The sequence below is a fragment of the Myxocyprinus asiaticus genome, chromosome 28 (genome assembly GCF_019703515.2).
Source record: "Myxocyprinus asiaticus isolate MX2 ecotype Aquarium Trade chromosome 28, UBuf_Myxa_2, whole genome shotgun sequence".
NCBI classification, from domain to species: Eukaryota; Metazoa; Chordata; class Actinopteri; order Cypriniformes; family Catostomidae; genus Myxocyprinus; species Myxocyprinus asiaticus.
The window spans coordinates 30,639,353-30,654,471 of record NC_059371.1 but is presented as its reverse complement, the minus strand read 5'-3'; the positions used below and the strand labels follow the sequence as shown (position 1 = coordinate 30,654,471).

General features: G+C 40.5%; 1 protein-coding gene across 1 annotated transcript in view; it reads left to right on the top strand.

The window, feature by feature from the left end:
* The window catches only part of LOC127418658 (plexin-A2-like), a 312,630-nt gene that overhangs the window by 208,287 nt on the left and 89,224 nt on the right, over nt 1–15,119 (top strand). The window contains exons 13-14 of the mRNA XM_051659328.1: nt 4,670–4,821; nt 11,125–11,242. Coding sequence (XP_051515288.1) covers nt 4,670–4,821; nt 11,125–11,242 — 270 coding nt within the window. The remainder of the gene's footprint in view (nt 1–4,669; nt 4,822–11,124; nt 11,243–15,119) is intronic.

Below are 15,119 nucleotides of genomic sequence, written 5' to 3'. Positions count from 1 at the left end.
ACTGGGCAGGAAGGAGAATTTATTGGAAAAAAGGATTTAAATATTAATCTGTTTCTCGGACGGATGGACAGACAGACAGATGAATATATATATATATATATATATATATATATATGTATAGTTTGTCACTTTTTTAAATATTTATTTTATTTTTTATATTTATTTCCATATTGATTCATATTCTTTGGACACATTAAGAAAGTAAATAAAGTCATGTCTTCATCATAGTGGACAAAAAGGGCATACAAGTTTATTCTGTCCTTCTGTGCCTTACAGGCAGTTTGAAATATCCATTGTAGAGAGTCGATCTCTCTTGCCAAGTACTGTGGAAACGCTATTGCTTAACACCAGCACATTGTTAGTCCAAATGGGGATGTATTTTCTGTCCTTGGAGAGTTTTCACGCTCTCATTTTCTGCGTATAATTAGGAAGCTGTAATGAAAGTGTGCAGAAGCAAGAGGAAAAGGTGTGATTTGTTACCGCAGCCGGGATTGGAGTCTTCTCAGCTGATTCAAGCACGTCCCAAATTCACACTGAGATGCAGTTTATGGACTTTATAAAACCCAGCTTATGACTTGTTTCTTGCTGCATAAACTGCATACTAAACGCTTTATTTGGTATTAAATGTCCCCGTGGTTGGCTGCGATAAACACTGAAAAGAAAAAGGAGGAGAGAATGGCCTGTTTTGAACTTCGGCCAATTGAGAGAGAATTTAAGCGAAGAGAGAAAGAAACGAGGGACTTGAAAGTGGTGCATACGATTTAAAATTGAGGTTTATGTTTGAGCGGGTTTCGCTGAATGGCCTTCTGTAAATAGACATGTGACTTTGTCGGGAATGACTGTGTCGCACTTCACTAGTGTTTGTAGCTCTGAGGGTCTATCAGGCCGGTATCATTTATTCATGATAGTTTTCACTGTGGACATTCTCTCTCTAGCTGTCAGTGTCGGTAAGTGTGTGTGCACCTGTGTTTGGGTATTTAGGCCATTATTTTTTTGCTTTTGCTCCATCTAATCACCATCCATTAAGTTTTGACATACAAAAACAGAAAATGGATATATTGAAGGTTTGTTGTACTGTGTATTGTACACAATAATATATTTTTTGGAGAAAAATTACAGTATGGATAAAATCAAGTCTATAATGTTTTTTTTTTTTTTTTTAATGTCCTGTTTTAAAAAAATATGTCACAGTACTAAAGTAAATTAATTTGTGAATTTCAGAGTTTTGACTGTCTGAGTTTGACTGTCAAGAGTGGCAACAGGAATGATATGCATGAAGAATTGAAAAGACTTCCTGTCTGTCCCCGAGACACTCTCAAGACATGACACTGGCCCTTGGCTGTGTGTGTTTCTGTCTGAGTGTGTCTGTTTGTGTCAGTATAACTCAAAGCAAAGTCGAACAATCTAAACCGTGAGAAGCATGAAGGTCTGTATTATTATGTCGAGGCTAGAACCCAGACACTTTCCAAATGAGGGTGAAATTGAAGTGGTGCTGAATTGTAGGTCTGGAAGCAGCAGCTCCACACTGCGTGACTCTGTGCGGTGGAGTAGGCCATCGGCTGGGTCAAACAAGGCAGCGCCTTGCCCTCCGAGTGGGCGGAAGAGACTTTGAAGTATTGAGTCAATGCCGGAGATATTTATGCTCTGTATGAATAATGCCCATTTGATGTCTGAAATGGCCAGTCAAAATAGCAAAATTCTTGGAATAAGGAAGGAATGTAGCACTCGGACTGTTATAGAATTCAGTCTACATTAAAGGAGTATAAATTGGAACTTCATACACTTAAAAAAGTTAGATTTTCATTTAAAATCCAAATGTAATCAGATTAGATTACCTAAAAATGTAATCTAAAATGTTACGTTATTGATTGAGATTTTAGTTTAATTTTAGAGTAATTTGTAATCAGTACCTGGTTACATTTCAGAAGTAATGCCCATCACTGGTTACTGTAGATTGTGCACTATGGACCGTATAATGCATACTACTTTGTGAAAATAATATGTTAAACAGGATGCAGTATGCATTCATTCTTCAAACACATGTCCTCACAATGTTGCATGATTGATTAATTTAAAGGAATATTCCAGGTTCAATACAAGTTAAGCTCAATCAACAGCATTTGTGGCATAATGTTGATTACCATGGAAAAAAAATAATAATATTTGGACTCTGGAATTGGGTTACAGTGAGGCAATTACAATGGAAGTGAATGGGGCCAATCAGTAAATGTTAAAGTACTCACTGTTTCTAACCTATAGCCACAAGAGGTAGCCTAAAGAGTATGTGTGTTAACACGATTTTAGTGTGATAAAATTGCTTAATAACCTTTTCTGTGTAAAGTTATATCCAGTTTTTCAACTTCATTGCCATGACAATGTAATGTCAACAAACCCTACAACCCTAAAATCACCAAAAAATAAATAAATAAATAAATTAAGATTTTAACAACTTTACAGCTCAAATAATACACAAGTTTAACTAGAAGAATTAATGTAAGTGTATTTATAAAATTATAAGCTTCATATTTCTGCCTTTAAACCTTCCAAAAGTTGGCCCCATTCACTTCCACTGTAAGTGCCTCACTGTAACCTCGGTTTTTACTTTTTAAGAGTAGATGGGACAAGTCGAAATTAATTTTGCGGTAATCAACATTATGCCACAAATGCTGTTGATTGAGCTTAACTTGTATTGAACCTGGATTATTCCTTTAATTCATCTTAATATGTTTAATTTAACATATTACATGTTGACATGTTGTGCATATTGTGCACAAACTCCATGCTGCAGAAATAGTAATTATGAAGTAAATAGTATGACAGTACTGTATGCTATTCCAAACATAGACATAGTTAGTTCTAATGATAAAACAGGGGAAACACTACAGTGTGTTTTGACAAATGTAGTAGGTCATTCCGGGTATTTCATGCTTTCGAAATTCACACACTGTGCACAGCATGCATACTGCATACTGCTTTCTTTCAAGAATAGTAGGTATTATGCTATATTGAACTGCTTGCAGAAATTTAGTTTTTATTAGTCGGTTTTAGTAAGTAAGTTGCTGATGTGGACTAATGTGGATATATTTAGTTTTGCATTCTTGTTTTCTCTGTCTTTTTCCATCTTTGTTTACGTGTGTTTCCTGCTCCTGTCTTTCATGCACAAGACGCAATAAAAGATTCATTTATTTCCTGCCTAAGTTTCTACTAGTGGCACACTTACTTTACATCCTAACCAATTAATGTCCACTGAACTGGGCTGAGGTACACAGCTCCCAATGGGCAACCGCTGGATTCAGTCCACTGCACCAAACTGGCCTCAGCTTAGTAAGCAGGCACAATCAGAAGATGTTCTACTTTGGTCATGTTGGTTTTAATCCCACATGACTGCACACAAATGGTTTATTGATTGTTTATAAAGTGGCTACACTGTGTTTGTAGCCTCCTGGTCTCTCCAGTGCTCTATTCATCGCCCTCTCTCTGTGATATTTAGACCCGGAGAAGGTCTATGACTGAGCTTCTCTTGGACTTTACCAGCGCAGAAGGCATTGTGGCACAGAGTGCCAAGGTCACGCTGAGCAGCCATATTGTATTTTATGAGAGGTTGGGCTGTACTGAGGACTAAAATGGCCTAGTGTTAGATTTATTGCCCGTGTGAACAGCATGCAGATCTGCCGCTGACTTAACTGTAGAATTTGTATGTGCAATTTTAAGAGGATAGGAAGTTGCCACAATGAGTAGTACTGATATCGATGCACAGCTGTCAAAGTGAAACAATGTGAGTGTGCACTAGTAAAACTATTGTCTTAAATATAAAGTATTTTAAAAGGATCTTTTGGAAACCTTAAACTATTAGTTTCAGCTTAAACCTACTGGCCATTATTAACTGTATCTGTGTATTATGTTATTTTACCAAACTTGCTAAATATGTAAAACATATTAAGTATTAAAGGTGCACTCAGTAACTTTTCGATGGTGTCATCTTGGACTTACAGTGACACCTAGTGGTGTTGATGCAGCATCATTCAAAATCAATAGTTTTCAGTTAAAGTTGCCATTGTAGAAATTCACTTTTCACAATCAGCCATGATTCATTTAATCCAAGAGTGAAAGTGTCCAATAACAAGACGGTTACTGAGATTAAGCGAGTAGTATTCAGCCGGTCATGTGATTCTAAAATGGCAGCTCCCATGAGAATGCCACTGCCCCATGTAGAATAAAACAGCTTTTATAAGGTTACTGATATGACTAGAGTCCTCATCTCATGTGAGTGCTCATGAATTTATACATCTGTTTCAAAATTGCAATTCATTTCTTTAGTAGTAAATCTTTTTTAATGGGGAAAAAATTACTGAGTGCACCTTTAATATAAAAACAAATGTTTATTAAAACACTTTTTAGCAGTATTTATATTGTGCTTTTCTAACTATTTATTTTTATGACTTTAATAAATTCTCACTTTTGGACAACAAACTCCCAAGGGTGTTTTCTCAAAATAGTCCACAATTATTCCTGTAGTCCAAAGGCTTCATGAAATGCAACCATTTTAGTTTGGATATGTAATCTCTTGGATTTGTGTTCAAAAGTGGGGTGTTGGCAATCAGGTTAAGCAAATAAAAAAACACAAATCGAAGAAAAAATCTTTAATGAGCATGTTCCTCTCTCATTTCAGGTGACCCCAATGGCCGGACCCCCAGAAGGAGGCACCAGAGTAACCATCCATGGTGTGAACCTGGGTCTGTCCTTCTCCGACATGGTCAACAATGTGCAGGTGGCAGGCATCCAGTGCACCCCACAGGAGAACGGCTACATCATTGCTGAACAGTAAGTGGCTATGCAGCTCTAAAACTCATTTATGCTATGAAGATGTGCCTCAGAACAGAATGGGGAAAAAACTAGTTTGTCTGATCTTTAATCGTTCTCAGAATAGCAAGAGCTGGAAATGATAATGTCCTACATTACACATACTGGGAAGTCATTTCATGGCAGAAAAAAAAAAACCACATTTTTTCACCTTGTGTTTTATCTAGTTTGATTTAAAGCACAGCAGGAATTCCATTAAACACACAAGATCCCATATACAAGCCTTTGATGTCACCAACCAATCAGAGCTGAATATGAAAAGCAAGGGTGGGATGGGAGATTATAATTTTTGTCCACCAGACTGGTTGAGTTTTTACCAATCTTTTATTAATATTTTATTTTTATTTTTTATTGAAATCTATAAAATAACTCACTATACACTATATATGAAATTGTACAAACATGCATTAAATCTCAACAGCCGTAATCTCAGTGTGATTTCACATCTGAGTCCTCTTTATAGACTCAATTGCAAACCTTTAAAAAGTGGACTACAAAAATAACAAAATATTACATTGTCTCTAGCCTTTAAATCTTTCATACGTACCATAACGGTTAATAACTGGGCCCTGCAGAGTAGTGTCACACATTTGTGTTTCTGCAAAAATGACGGCTTTTGCGCTGGTCAAGGGTCTGTTATTAATATTCGCTCAAACAGTTACTCATACAGTCTTTTAAACCACAGAATAAGTATATTTTATATACATACATCCAACTCATCTCCAAAGTACCATGATAAAAAGTTTACAGCTCATACGCACAGTCAAATATCAAATGCGATCTTCCTCTGATGCATGCTGCCATTTGTTTACATTAGTAGCGGTTGTCATTCGTCAAACAGACTGCTACTCAAAGAGTATTTTCGAGTATTTTATGTAACAAACAGCCAAATTGTCACCAAAGTACCACAATAACAGTTCCCAGCTTGTATATGCATAGTCATCATATCTAAACGCGATCTTCCCATGCACGCAGCCACGTCTGCTTAGGTGCAGATTCGGTTTTCATTCACACAAACAGTAACTCAAACAGTCTTTTCAGGCATATAATACGTTAGTTTGGCTGTCTGTTACAGAAAACAATCACAAATACACCACAATAACAGTTTAAAACTCGTATACACACTGTGAAAACATGCTGATCGAGCGTGATTATCCGATGCACGCAGCCAAGTCTGTTTACATTAGCACTTGTCACACACACACAAACACACATTGGTGCAGCTATCCTTATGAGGACTCTCCATAGACATAATTATTTTTATACTGTACGAACTAACCCTAACCCTACCCCTACCCCTAAACCTAACCCTCACAAAAAATGTTCTGCATTTTTTCATTTTCAAAAAAACATTGTTTAGTATGTGATTTTTAAATGATTATAATTATGGGGACACTAGAAATGTCCTCATAAACTACATTTATAGCATAATACCATTGTAATTACCAGTTTGTAACCTAAAATTTTTTCCTTGTAAACCACCCAAACCCGCCCACACACACACACACACACACACACACACACTCACACAATGTCTGAGATGTCAAACAGTGCATAGGCAAACCAGACTGCTGATATTATTTGTTCATTTGTTTTTTACAGCTATAAAAACAAAATAAATAAAACAAAAACAGTACAGCAGACATAACCCATTTGTTCACGTTTACTATATTATATGCAGTATTTTTTTTTTTTTTATGACAAGAAAAAAATAAAAAAAATCATTTACACTCTGCCCCCCTCTACTGGCTGTGCATGGAAAAATAACTCACTCTAGGGGGCACTGCAGAGGAACTTAGACCCTACTCATGAAAAGGGTAAAGTGCAATTGGCTCTCTTTTTGGTTCATTTGTGATAGAGTCTTAGTTCAATTTGTTTTACACTGTTTACTGCAGTGGAAAATGGCTCACATGCTTATGTAGGTATGTTCTTTAAAAAGCACTGGCGGTTTGCACATGAGCAGTGAAAGTGCTATATCTGAACGAACCGCTTAGACATACATCGCCTTCATTTCTTTCATCTGTTGTTTGTAAAATGTCTTCAAAATCTAAATCAAATGTTACTCCAAAAAAGAACCTTAATTTGGCTGTTGGAGGATGTATCCCCCATCCCACCCTGGTGGTGGCCCTCTTTCTTTCTGTTTTGTTCAATCTGCCATATAGTCTTATCTGACAGAAACATCTTAACCAGCGTTGGTCTCTGCCTGCACCAGGTCCCATTCTTCAGCATATGTCTTTGTTTACTCCTTTAATTGTGTCGTTAACACTGACTTAGAATTTGGCAAATATCCTTAAGCCTGAATTTCACCACCCTTTCATCAAATCAGACCTACTGAGGAAAAATCAAAAACTTGATGATTCGTAATCGCAGGTGACCTTTTGTTTACACAGAAGGCTTTACTTGCCTGTGTAATGCATTTTCTTGCTAGGACATGCAGAAAAATCGCGCACTCATCCAGAGACAGGTTTGTCTGCAATGTTGCACATATTGCTGAACTTTATCTCACCTGGTGAACCCTTTTTTTAGTCGAAAGAGAAAGGAGGGGGAGCAACAACTGTTTGATGAAAAAGACACAGGATTTAAGTCAGAAGGGATGTAACACATTTTATTCTTTACACAATATTAAAGCGAAACTCCTGCTTAGCTGTCTCTTGCTCTGCTCTCACCTCTTCTTCTTCCTCTTGATAGAATAATCATCTCAGAAGTACTTCTGCAAAGTTGCACTGGGAGCGGAATTTGTATTTGAAGGCAGAAAGTTTTGCCCTGCTGGACGTCACCTTGTACCACCCTTGTGGCCACACCCCTGCTTACCCTCATGTCCTTTAAAAACTGTATGACTTTATTTATTTTGGTTTATCACAAAAGAATGTATTTACAGCAGAATGTCCAAGCTGATGTTTCCATATAATGAAAGTTATGGTGACCATGGCTGAGTTTCTGATAAAAAAACGAATTTCATATGGCTTCAGAAGATTTTGATTATAGTGCATGGGTCATATGGACCACATTTTATGGTGCTTTTATGGTGTTTTTTGCCCATTTTGGAGCTTGACATCCCCATCCACTTTAATTTTATGGATAAGCGTAGTGTGAACATTATTTAAAACTTCTCCTTTTGTATTCCACTAATGAAAGCAAAGGGTTAAAACAGGTTTGAAATGACATGAGGGTGAGTAAATTATTACAGGGGTGAACTTTCCCTTTATTGCAAGATACGAGTCATCTTGACCTTGTTTTAGAAAGGAATTCTGAATGTTAGGACTTCAAACATTTATGCCTCTGTGTCTTTAAGGGGGTATTAATAGCCCATAGTGTCTGTGTTCTCCACAGTCCTTCTTTCTCTGCCACTGAGGCAGGGACAGAGAGAGTGAGAGGGAAAACGTGCGGTAATTGAAATGCGCTGCGTGCTGCCGGCTGTAGGAGGGAGATTTGTCAGCCCCTCTCTCTTCTGACAGCAGTTTAATCCGAGCGGGACGAAGCTGAGCCGAGTGGGAGTGGATTCATTTGTATGGCATCATGGAGGGGTGTCAGGATGAAATGGAGAATGCACCATTGGACCCCATCAAACCCGCAGATGGGGGACAGAAGCAGGAAAGAGATGAGTCTGTGTTTTGTCTGACCATTTTGTACCAAAGTTGTAAACATTACTATACACAAGCTTCCTGTGATTTTTGAAGACCCCTTGAAATCACTTGACAAGTGCAGTTATCTTTCCTGTGTTGACGTTTTTCATTTTGGACTTGTCCCGTGTTTTAAATTGCCAATAGGCTTTAGTTATGTCACAGCAATGAACCATGAATTGCTACTTGCTAGCAGATGGTGTTAGGGGGAGGGGCATTATCATTCTAAATAGCGTTTGATTGACAAAAATCTGTGGAGTGCACCAATATTTTTGGTCTGTATTCCAGAAGAGAAAAACTGCAAATATTTAATTTGTATATCTGCTAAATGCTTATCTTTGTCAACTTTTAGGAGTATGCTTACACACTAGCAAATTCTGTAAATGGCTTCAAACATAATATACATGGACTAAAAGCCACATGAAACTCCATTTTTTTATTTCTTTGGGACACAAATACACAAATCCGTTTTCGTTTGAAAACTCCATTTTCAGTTACCTAACTTCATGGTTTTCCAAAGTATGCGGTTATGTTGAGTGTTTTCGTAAATCTTTGTTTTCAGTGGAAACGTTCAAGTGTGGATGAGAGACATAAACGTAGAGAAATCAATGCGATTTCAAATGAAAATGTATTAATGTAGACGTGGCCTTAAATAATTCTTATAGGACTGACAAAGACAATGAAAATGATAGGTAGAAGGGATCACATCACCTTGTGTCAGAACACATGCACTAACAACTAGGTCCAGGCTACTACCTTCCTATAGATTCTTGACTTAGCTGTTCTCATTCAGCACACAGCAATAATGAATGAGCATCCAAACTTCCAGCCCAACTTTAATTGCTACAGAAATCTAAGTCCCACATTCAGTGTGATTGAGAGGGCATTATATACATAGCACACAGCTGCAAATGCTGTCTGCTGAAGCTGTCAGACTCACCGCAGGAAGCCACATCACGCCCACTATCACACGGTCGGCACTGCATGCATTCTGACAGTCATCCTTGATACGAAGGCTCTATATCAACCAGACATCGATTTTAGCAGACCCACCTCCAAGCACACTTTTTCAATTCAGATTTGAACTCTCATGTTTGTTTCATATTTACTCCTTTTCAGGGCCAGTCAGTGGGCTCTGTGTTTTTATTATGTCTTTTGATCTGGCCACCCTTCTGCAAAGCCGATACCTGATCAGCCCATATGATGTTGCAACATCAGCCCGCTCCCTGATCAGAGTGTGTGATATTGATTTGTGCTGGGTGTCTTTGCCTGATTCTCAGGCTGCGTTCTCACAGCCTGCTGTGTTTTTTGAGCAAGTATTTATGGTGTCAAACCTAAGAGAACATATGGTTTCGATGCTCCAAATGTGTGCCTTGTCAACGCATTGTCTTGTCAATTTGGCTAATGGAATGTGTGCACTAAAGCAATCAAGGAACCAAAGCAAAAATTGCATTAAGATCAAGGGGAAATAGATGGAGAGACAGAGAGTCGCATACTGATCACTCAGCAGGAGTGGAGAAGATTTTCAGTACTTTTGTTTTTTAATCTGGAGTCACTCCAGAAGTGTAGCTCTCTTTGTAATCAAGATCATGGGATAGGATAGACCTCTGTTCATACAACAGCTGTAAGTGAGTGTCACATATTCTCATACACTCTGTGGTTGGGGTGCAATAAAGAGATGCTTCATGACTTTGTTGTGAGGAATATTCAAGGTTCTGGCATACAAAGATCCCTCAGGGACAGAACACCAAGTTTTTGATAGCAATAATCAATGAAAGGTACCCCTGCTGTAAAGGTGACAATGGTCACCACCAGCATATGTTGTGTTTTGAATGCTGGTCCCCGGCATGAGTTGTTGGTGAGCAGGCTTCTTAACTAGATTAGCCAGCAAGGCTTCTTTGACGATCAACATAAAGGCAACCAGAAAGACCAAGTTGATCAGCCTCACTGGCTCATACAAGGATGTAACCAAATGTTCAAGATTTGACTAAATATAAATTTAGGAATATACGTTTAGAAAAACCCATATTGATTGACCACTAATCTGAATATTGGAGCAACTGGACATAGTCTCATAGCAACTAGTAATAATTTGTAAGAGATTGTGTAATCGTTCCAAATCCTGCTGTTTTCTTTCATCCGTGGTTTACAAAAGTTATTTTATGGCTAGGTTATTTTGTTTTAGGGCTTAGTCTTTACGATTAGGTTTGGGTTCAGGGTTAATCTTAGAAACAAATTGTAAGAATGCTCATTCCACACCCAGTTGTTTCTCTTTCTTTTGTGGCACACAACATAGATTTTCTGATAAAAGTGGTTAGGTTTAGGAATTGGGTAAGGGGTGACATTTTATAGTTAGGTTTATGTTTGGGTTAAGGGTTGAACTTTGGAAAAGTCATTATAGTTTATTTTTCTCTATGGGAGTACAATTTGTATGTTTTTGTACAAGCCACCTTTTCTGTACTCAGTCCTTTCTGTTTTTTAGGTTGCACTCACACAAAGGTACTTTTTTTGGCTTTTTAGCCTTTATTTTAGAAAACATGTCATGAGAAAATGAGCTGGATTCTGCACCACAGTTCTGACACACAAAAGTAACAGATTCTAAATGTAACTGATTAAATGTTATAGTATATTTATTCTTTCTCAGGATTGTGTGTGAGATGGATGCTACTCCTGCAGACAGCAAACCCGGTCCAGTTCATTTGTGCGTTGGGGAGTGTAAGCCAGAGCTCCAGACCCGTTCTTCCCAGCTCTATTCCTTTGTGGTAAGATCTTCAACTTTTTTTTCTGAATAAACAGTGAGGTAGTCGTGAAACTGGCCTTTGTGTTGGTTTCATTAATCTGGGTTTTAGCTGGTCCATTGAAGAGAACTCCCAGGTCACTGTGATGTTATGCCTTTGGACAGGTGAATTTTGCTTTGTTCCCAGAACCACAAATCAGAGGAAATGACTCAGAGCTCAACATACTTCAGATGTCCAAATAGCTTCACTTTAGGAACAAAGGCTTTCTTCAGCACCTCTTTAAGTGTCTATATCTCTCAATGGTTCATAGTCTTCCATTTGACATACACTCAAGGTTCTGATCTGTAAATGTCATTGTTTCCCTCTTTGTGGCTGCATATAATGGAGCATAAGAACCTATTTTGCTTTGATTCTGTTGAAACAAACCTTTTAAAATTGATGGTATCAGATCATAATACCATGTTACTTTGAAGTATTTGATGGTACTGAATAGGGATGGGACAATATTTTGAATTTCAGTATATCGCGATCAAAAAAAATTACGAACCATATCGTGACATACACTACCGTTGAAAAGTTTAGGGTCACTTACTCATTCTTTTTTTTATTTTATTTTTTTCACATTTTAGAATAATAGTAAAGTCATCACAACTATGGAATAATGTAAATGGAAATATGGGAAATATGTTGTGACTAAAAAAATCCAAAATAAATCAAAACTATGTTATATTTTAGCATATTCAAAGTGGCCACACTTTGCCTAGATTTTGCCTTGGCATTTTCTCAACCAACTTTTTGAGATATCACCCTGGGATGCTTTTTAAACAGTATTGAAGGAGTTTCCATCTATATGCTGGGCACTTAGTGGCTGCTTTTCTTAATTATTCAGTCCAAGTCATCCATTTCAAAAAAAAATTTTTTTAAATAACATTTTAGTTTTGTAATTAAATAAATTAATACGTTGTCACAATTATATTTTTGTCTACAAAACTAATTTCAAACATTTAAGCATATGCCTTCAGATCAAAAGGTTTTTAAGATCATGAGAAACATTTCAGGCAAGTGACCCAAAACTTTTAGTTTAGTGTAACTCGATATTTCAAAATTTGCAACATTGTTTTCTGTCCATGCGATCATAAATTAAATGACCCATCAAACATCATATCGCCTTATTTTGATGAAAAGATTAAATTTGCATGCCACTCCCCCGGACATACGGGTATAAAAGGAGCTGGCATGCAACCACTCATTCAGGTTTTGTGCTGAGGAGCCGAGACAAGGTCCCAGCCATTTCAGCAGGTAGTTCAGTGTTGTGGCAAGAGGGACAAAACGTCTCGTTCCCTCCATCAGGGAACGGAGGTTACGAAAATTACCAGGACGTTCCCTATCTGTCACTCACTCGACGTTGTGTCGATGTAGTGACACTAGGGATCCCTATACAAAATGCCACAACTAGCTGAACTGTGTTACGTGGACTGGCGGTGCGAGACGGGAAGACCGCAATGTGCCTCGTAGCCAGCGCACCAGGCCGTCACATAACCTCCCCCAACGCTCTTATGAGCGTCAAATGGTCCTTCGGTAACAAGTCGACTGCCCAACAAATAGGGACAGGCTAGTCCAGCTGTGGCCTCTTTTCCTCTTTTTTCTCCCCAAAAAGAATGTTTGTTAACCAACTGGGGGCCATAAATGTCTACGTCGGGGGGTGTCACTCCCAAGGGGAAGACACCACGGAGACCACACCCCACCTGGGGGGGGGGTATTTTGAGTGGAAATATGTCACATGGTCTTACTGAGTCTTGTCGGAAGTATTTCATGTGGAGAAGTCGCATGGTAGGTCCTACCCAAGGGGGGAGGAGTTTCTACAAGCATGGTGACCAGGGGCAGAGGAGCCTCTGCCCAAGGAAGGCGCAGTTTACTGACAGGGAAATGATTTAGCGGAAGATATATCACATGGGGTCACCTATGGGGAATCAGCGCATGTGGAGCACCTACCCCAGTACAGGGCTTAGTTAGCACATGTACTGGGCCGGCAGCGAGTTTCTCCGCAAACTCGTCTGCCACAGGGCTAAGGAGGAAAGTCATCCAGCGATCACAACTTGTGAAAACGACTGGGAATCAAAGTCGCACATCTCCACCTCATGGGAGGGGAAAGGCGCTATACACAAGCGGGACACCCAGCCAGCTGTCCCGGAACTTACCTGTTCAGACCTAACAACACACGGGACAAAACCAGCTCAACCCGGATATTATAGGACCTCACAAAGGTGTTGGGTGTCGCCCAGCACGCTGCTCTGCAGATGTCTGTCAAAGAGGCGCCACTGCTCAGGGTCCTGGTCAGGGTCCTAGAAGAGTGGGCTCGTAGCGCCACGGGGGGAGGCACATCCTGAGTGTGATATGTCATCATGATGGTGTCAATGACCCAGTGTGCAATCCTCTGTTTGGAGACAGCGCTTCCTTTCCGCTGTCCACCAAAGCAGTCAAAGAGCTGCTCGGAGCTTCTAAAGCTCTGTGTGCGATCCATATAGATGCGTAAAGCACGCACCAGACACAGCAACGCCAAAGCTGGATCTGCCTTCTCCTGGGGCAGCGCTTGCAGATTCACCACCAGATCCCTAAACGGAGTCGTGGGAGCCTTGGGCACATAGCCCGGTCGGGTCTCAGGATCACATAAGAGTAGCCCGGACTGAACTCCAGGCACATTTCACTGACAGAGAATGCCTGCAGGTCCCCTACCCTCTTGATGGAAGTGAGCGCAGTCAAGAGGGCAGGCTTCAAAGAGAGTCCCTTAAGCTCAGCTGACTCCAGGGGCCCGAAGGACTACAGAGAGGTCCCATGAGGGGATGAGACGCGTTCTGGAGGGATTCAACATCAGTGATCGTGTCTATCACCGCGGGTGGTATGCCAATTAGGTCTTCCACGTCCCGTCCAAGGGTCAGACGTGGAGATTCCAGAGGTCTAGTCACAGGTGCCAGATGGTGCCCCGTCCCTAAGAAAGAAAGTCCTTTCTCAGGGGAATTTGCCAGGGGGGGATGTCGTGTGGAGCGTGATGTCTGAGATCCATGTCTGGGTGGGCCAGTAGGGTGCTACTAGGATGACCTGCTCTTCGTCCTCCCTGACCTTGCACAGGGTCTGTACAAGTAGGCTCACTGGGGTAAACATGTATTTGCATAGTCAAGGGGGCCAGCTGTGTGCTAGCACGTTTATACCGTGGGGTGCCTCGGTCAGGGCATACCAAAGCGGGCAGTGGTAGGATTCCCAGGAAGCAAACAGGTCTTTGGTTGAGCACAGGTATCAACTCCAAATCAGCTGGACCACCTGGGGGTAGAGTCTCCACTCTCCCCTGAGCATAACCTGTCATGACAGCGCGTCCGCTGCGGTGTTGAGGTCGCTCGGGATGTGAGTGGCTCGTAGCGACTTGAGGCGCTGCTGACTTCAGAGGAGGAGACGGCGGGCGAGTTGTGACATGCAACGGGAGCGTAGACCGCCTTGATGGTTGATGTACGCTACCGTCACCTTGTTGTCCATCCGGATCAACACGTGCTTGCCCTGGATCAACGGCCGGAACCTCCGCAGGGTGAGCAGTACTGCCAACAACTTGAGGCAATTGATGTGCCAACGTGGCCAGTCCAGGAGCCTGCGGCTGTGTGCCCTTTGCATACCAGTCCATCTTGGAGGCATCCATCGTAACCATGACATGCCCGGAGACCTGCTCTAGGGGAACCCCTGCCCGTAGAAATGAAAGGTCGGTCCAAGAGCTGAAGAGGCGGCGACAGATCGGCGTGATGACCACACGATGTGTCCCGCGGCGCCATGCCCATCTCGGGACTCGAGTCTGAAGCCAGTGCTGAAGCGGTCTCATATTCATCAACCTGAGTGGTGTGGCAACCGCAGAGGATGCCAT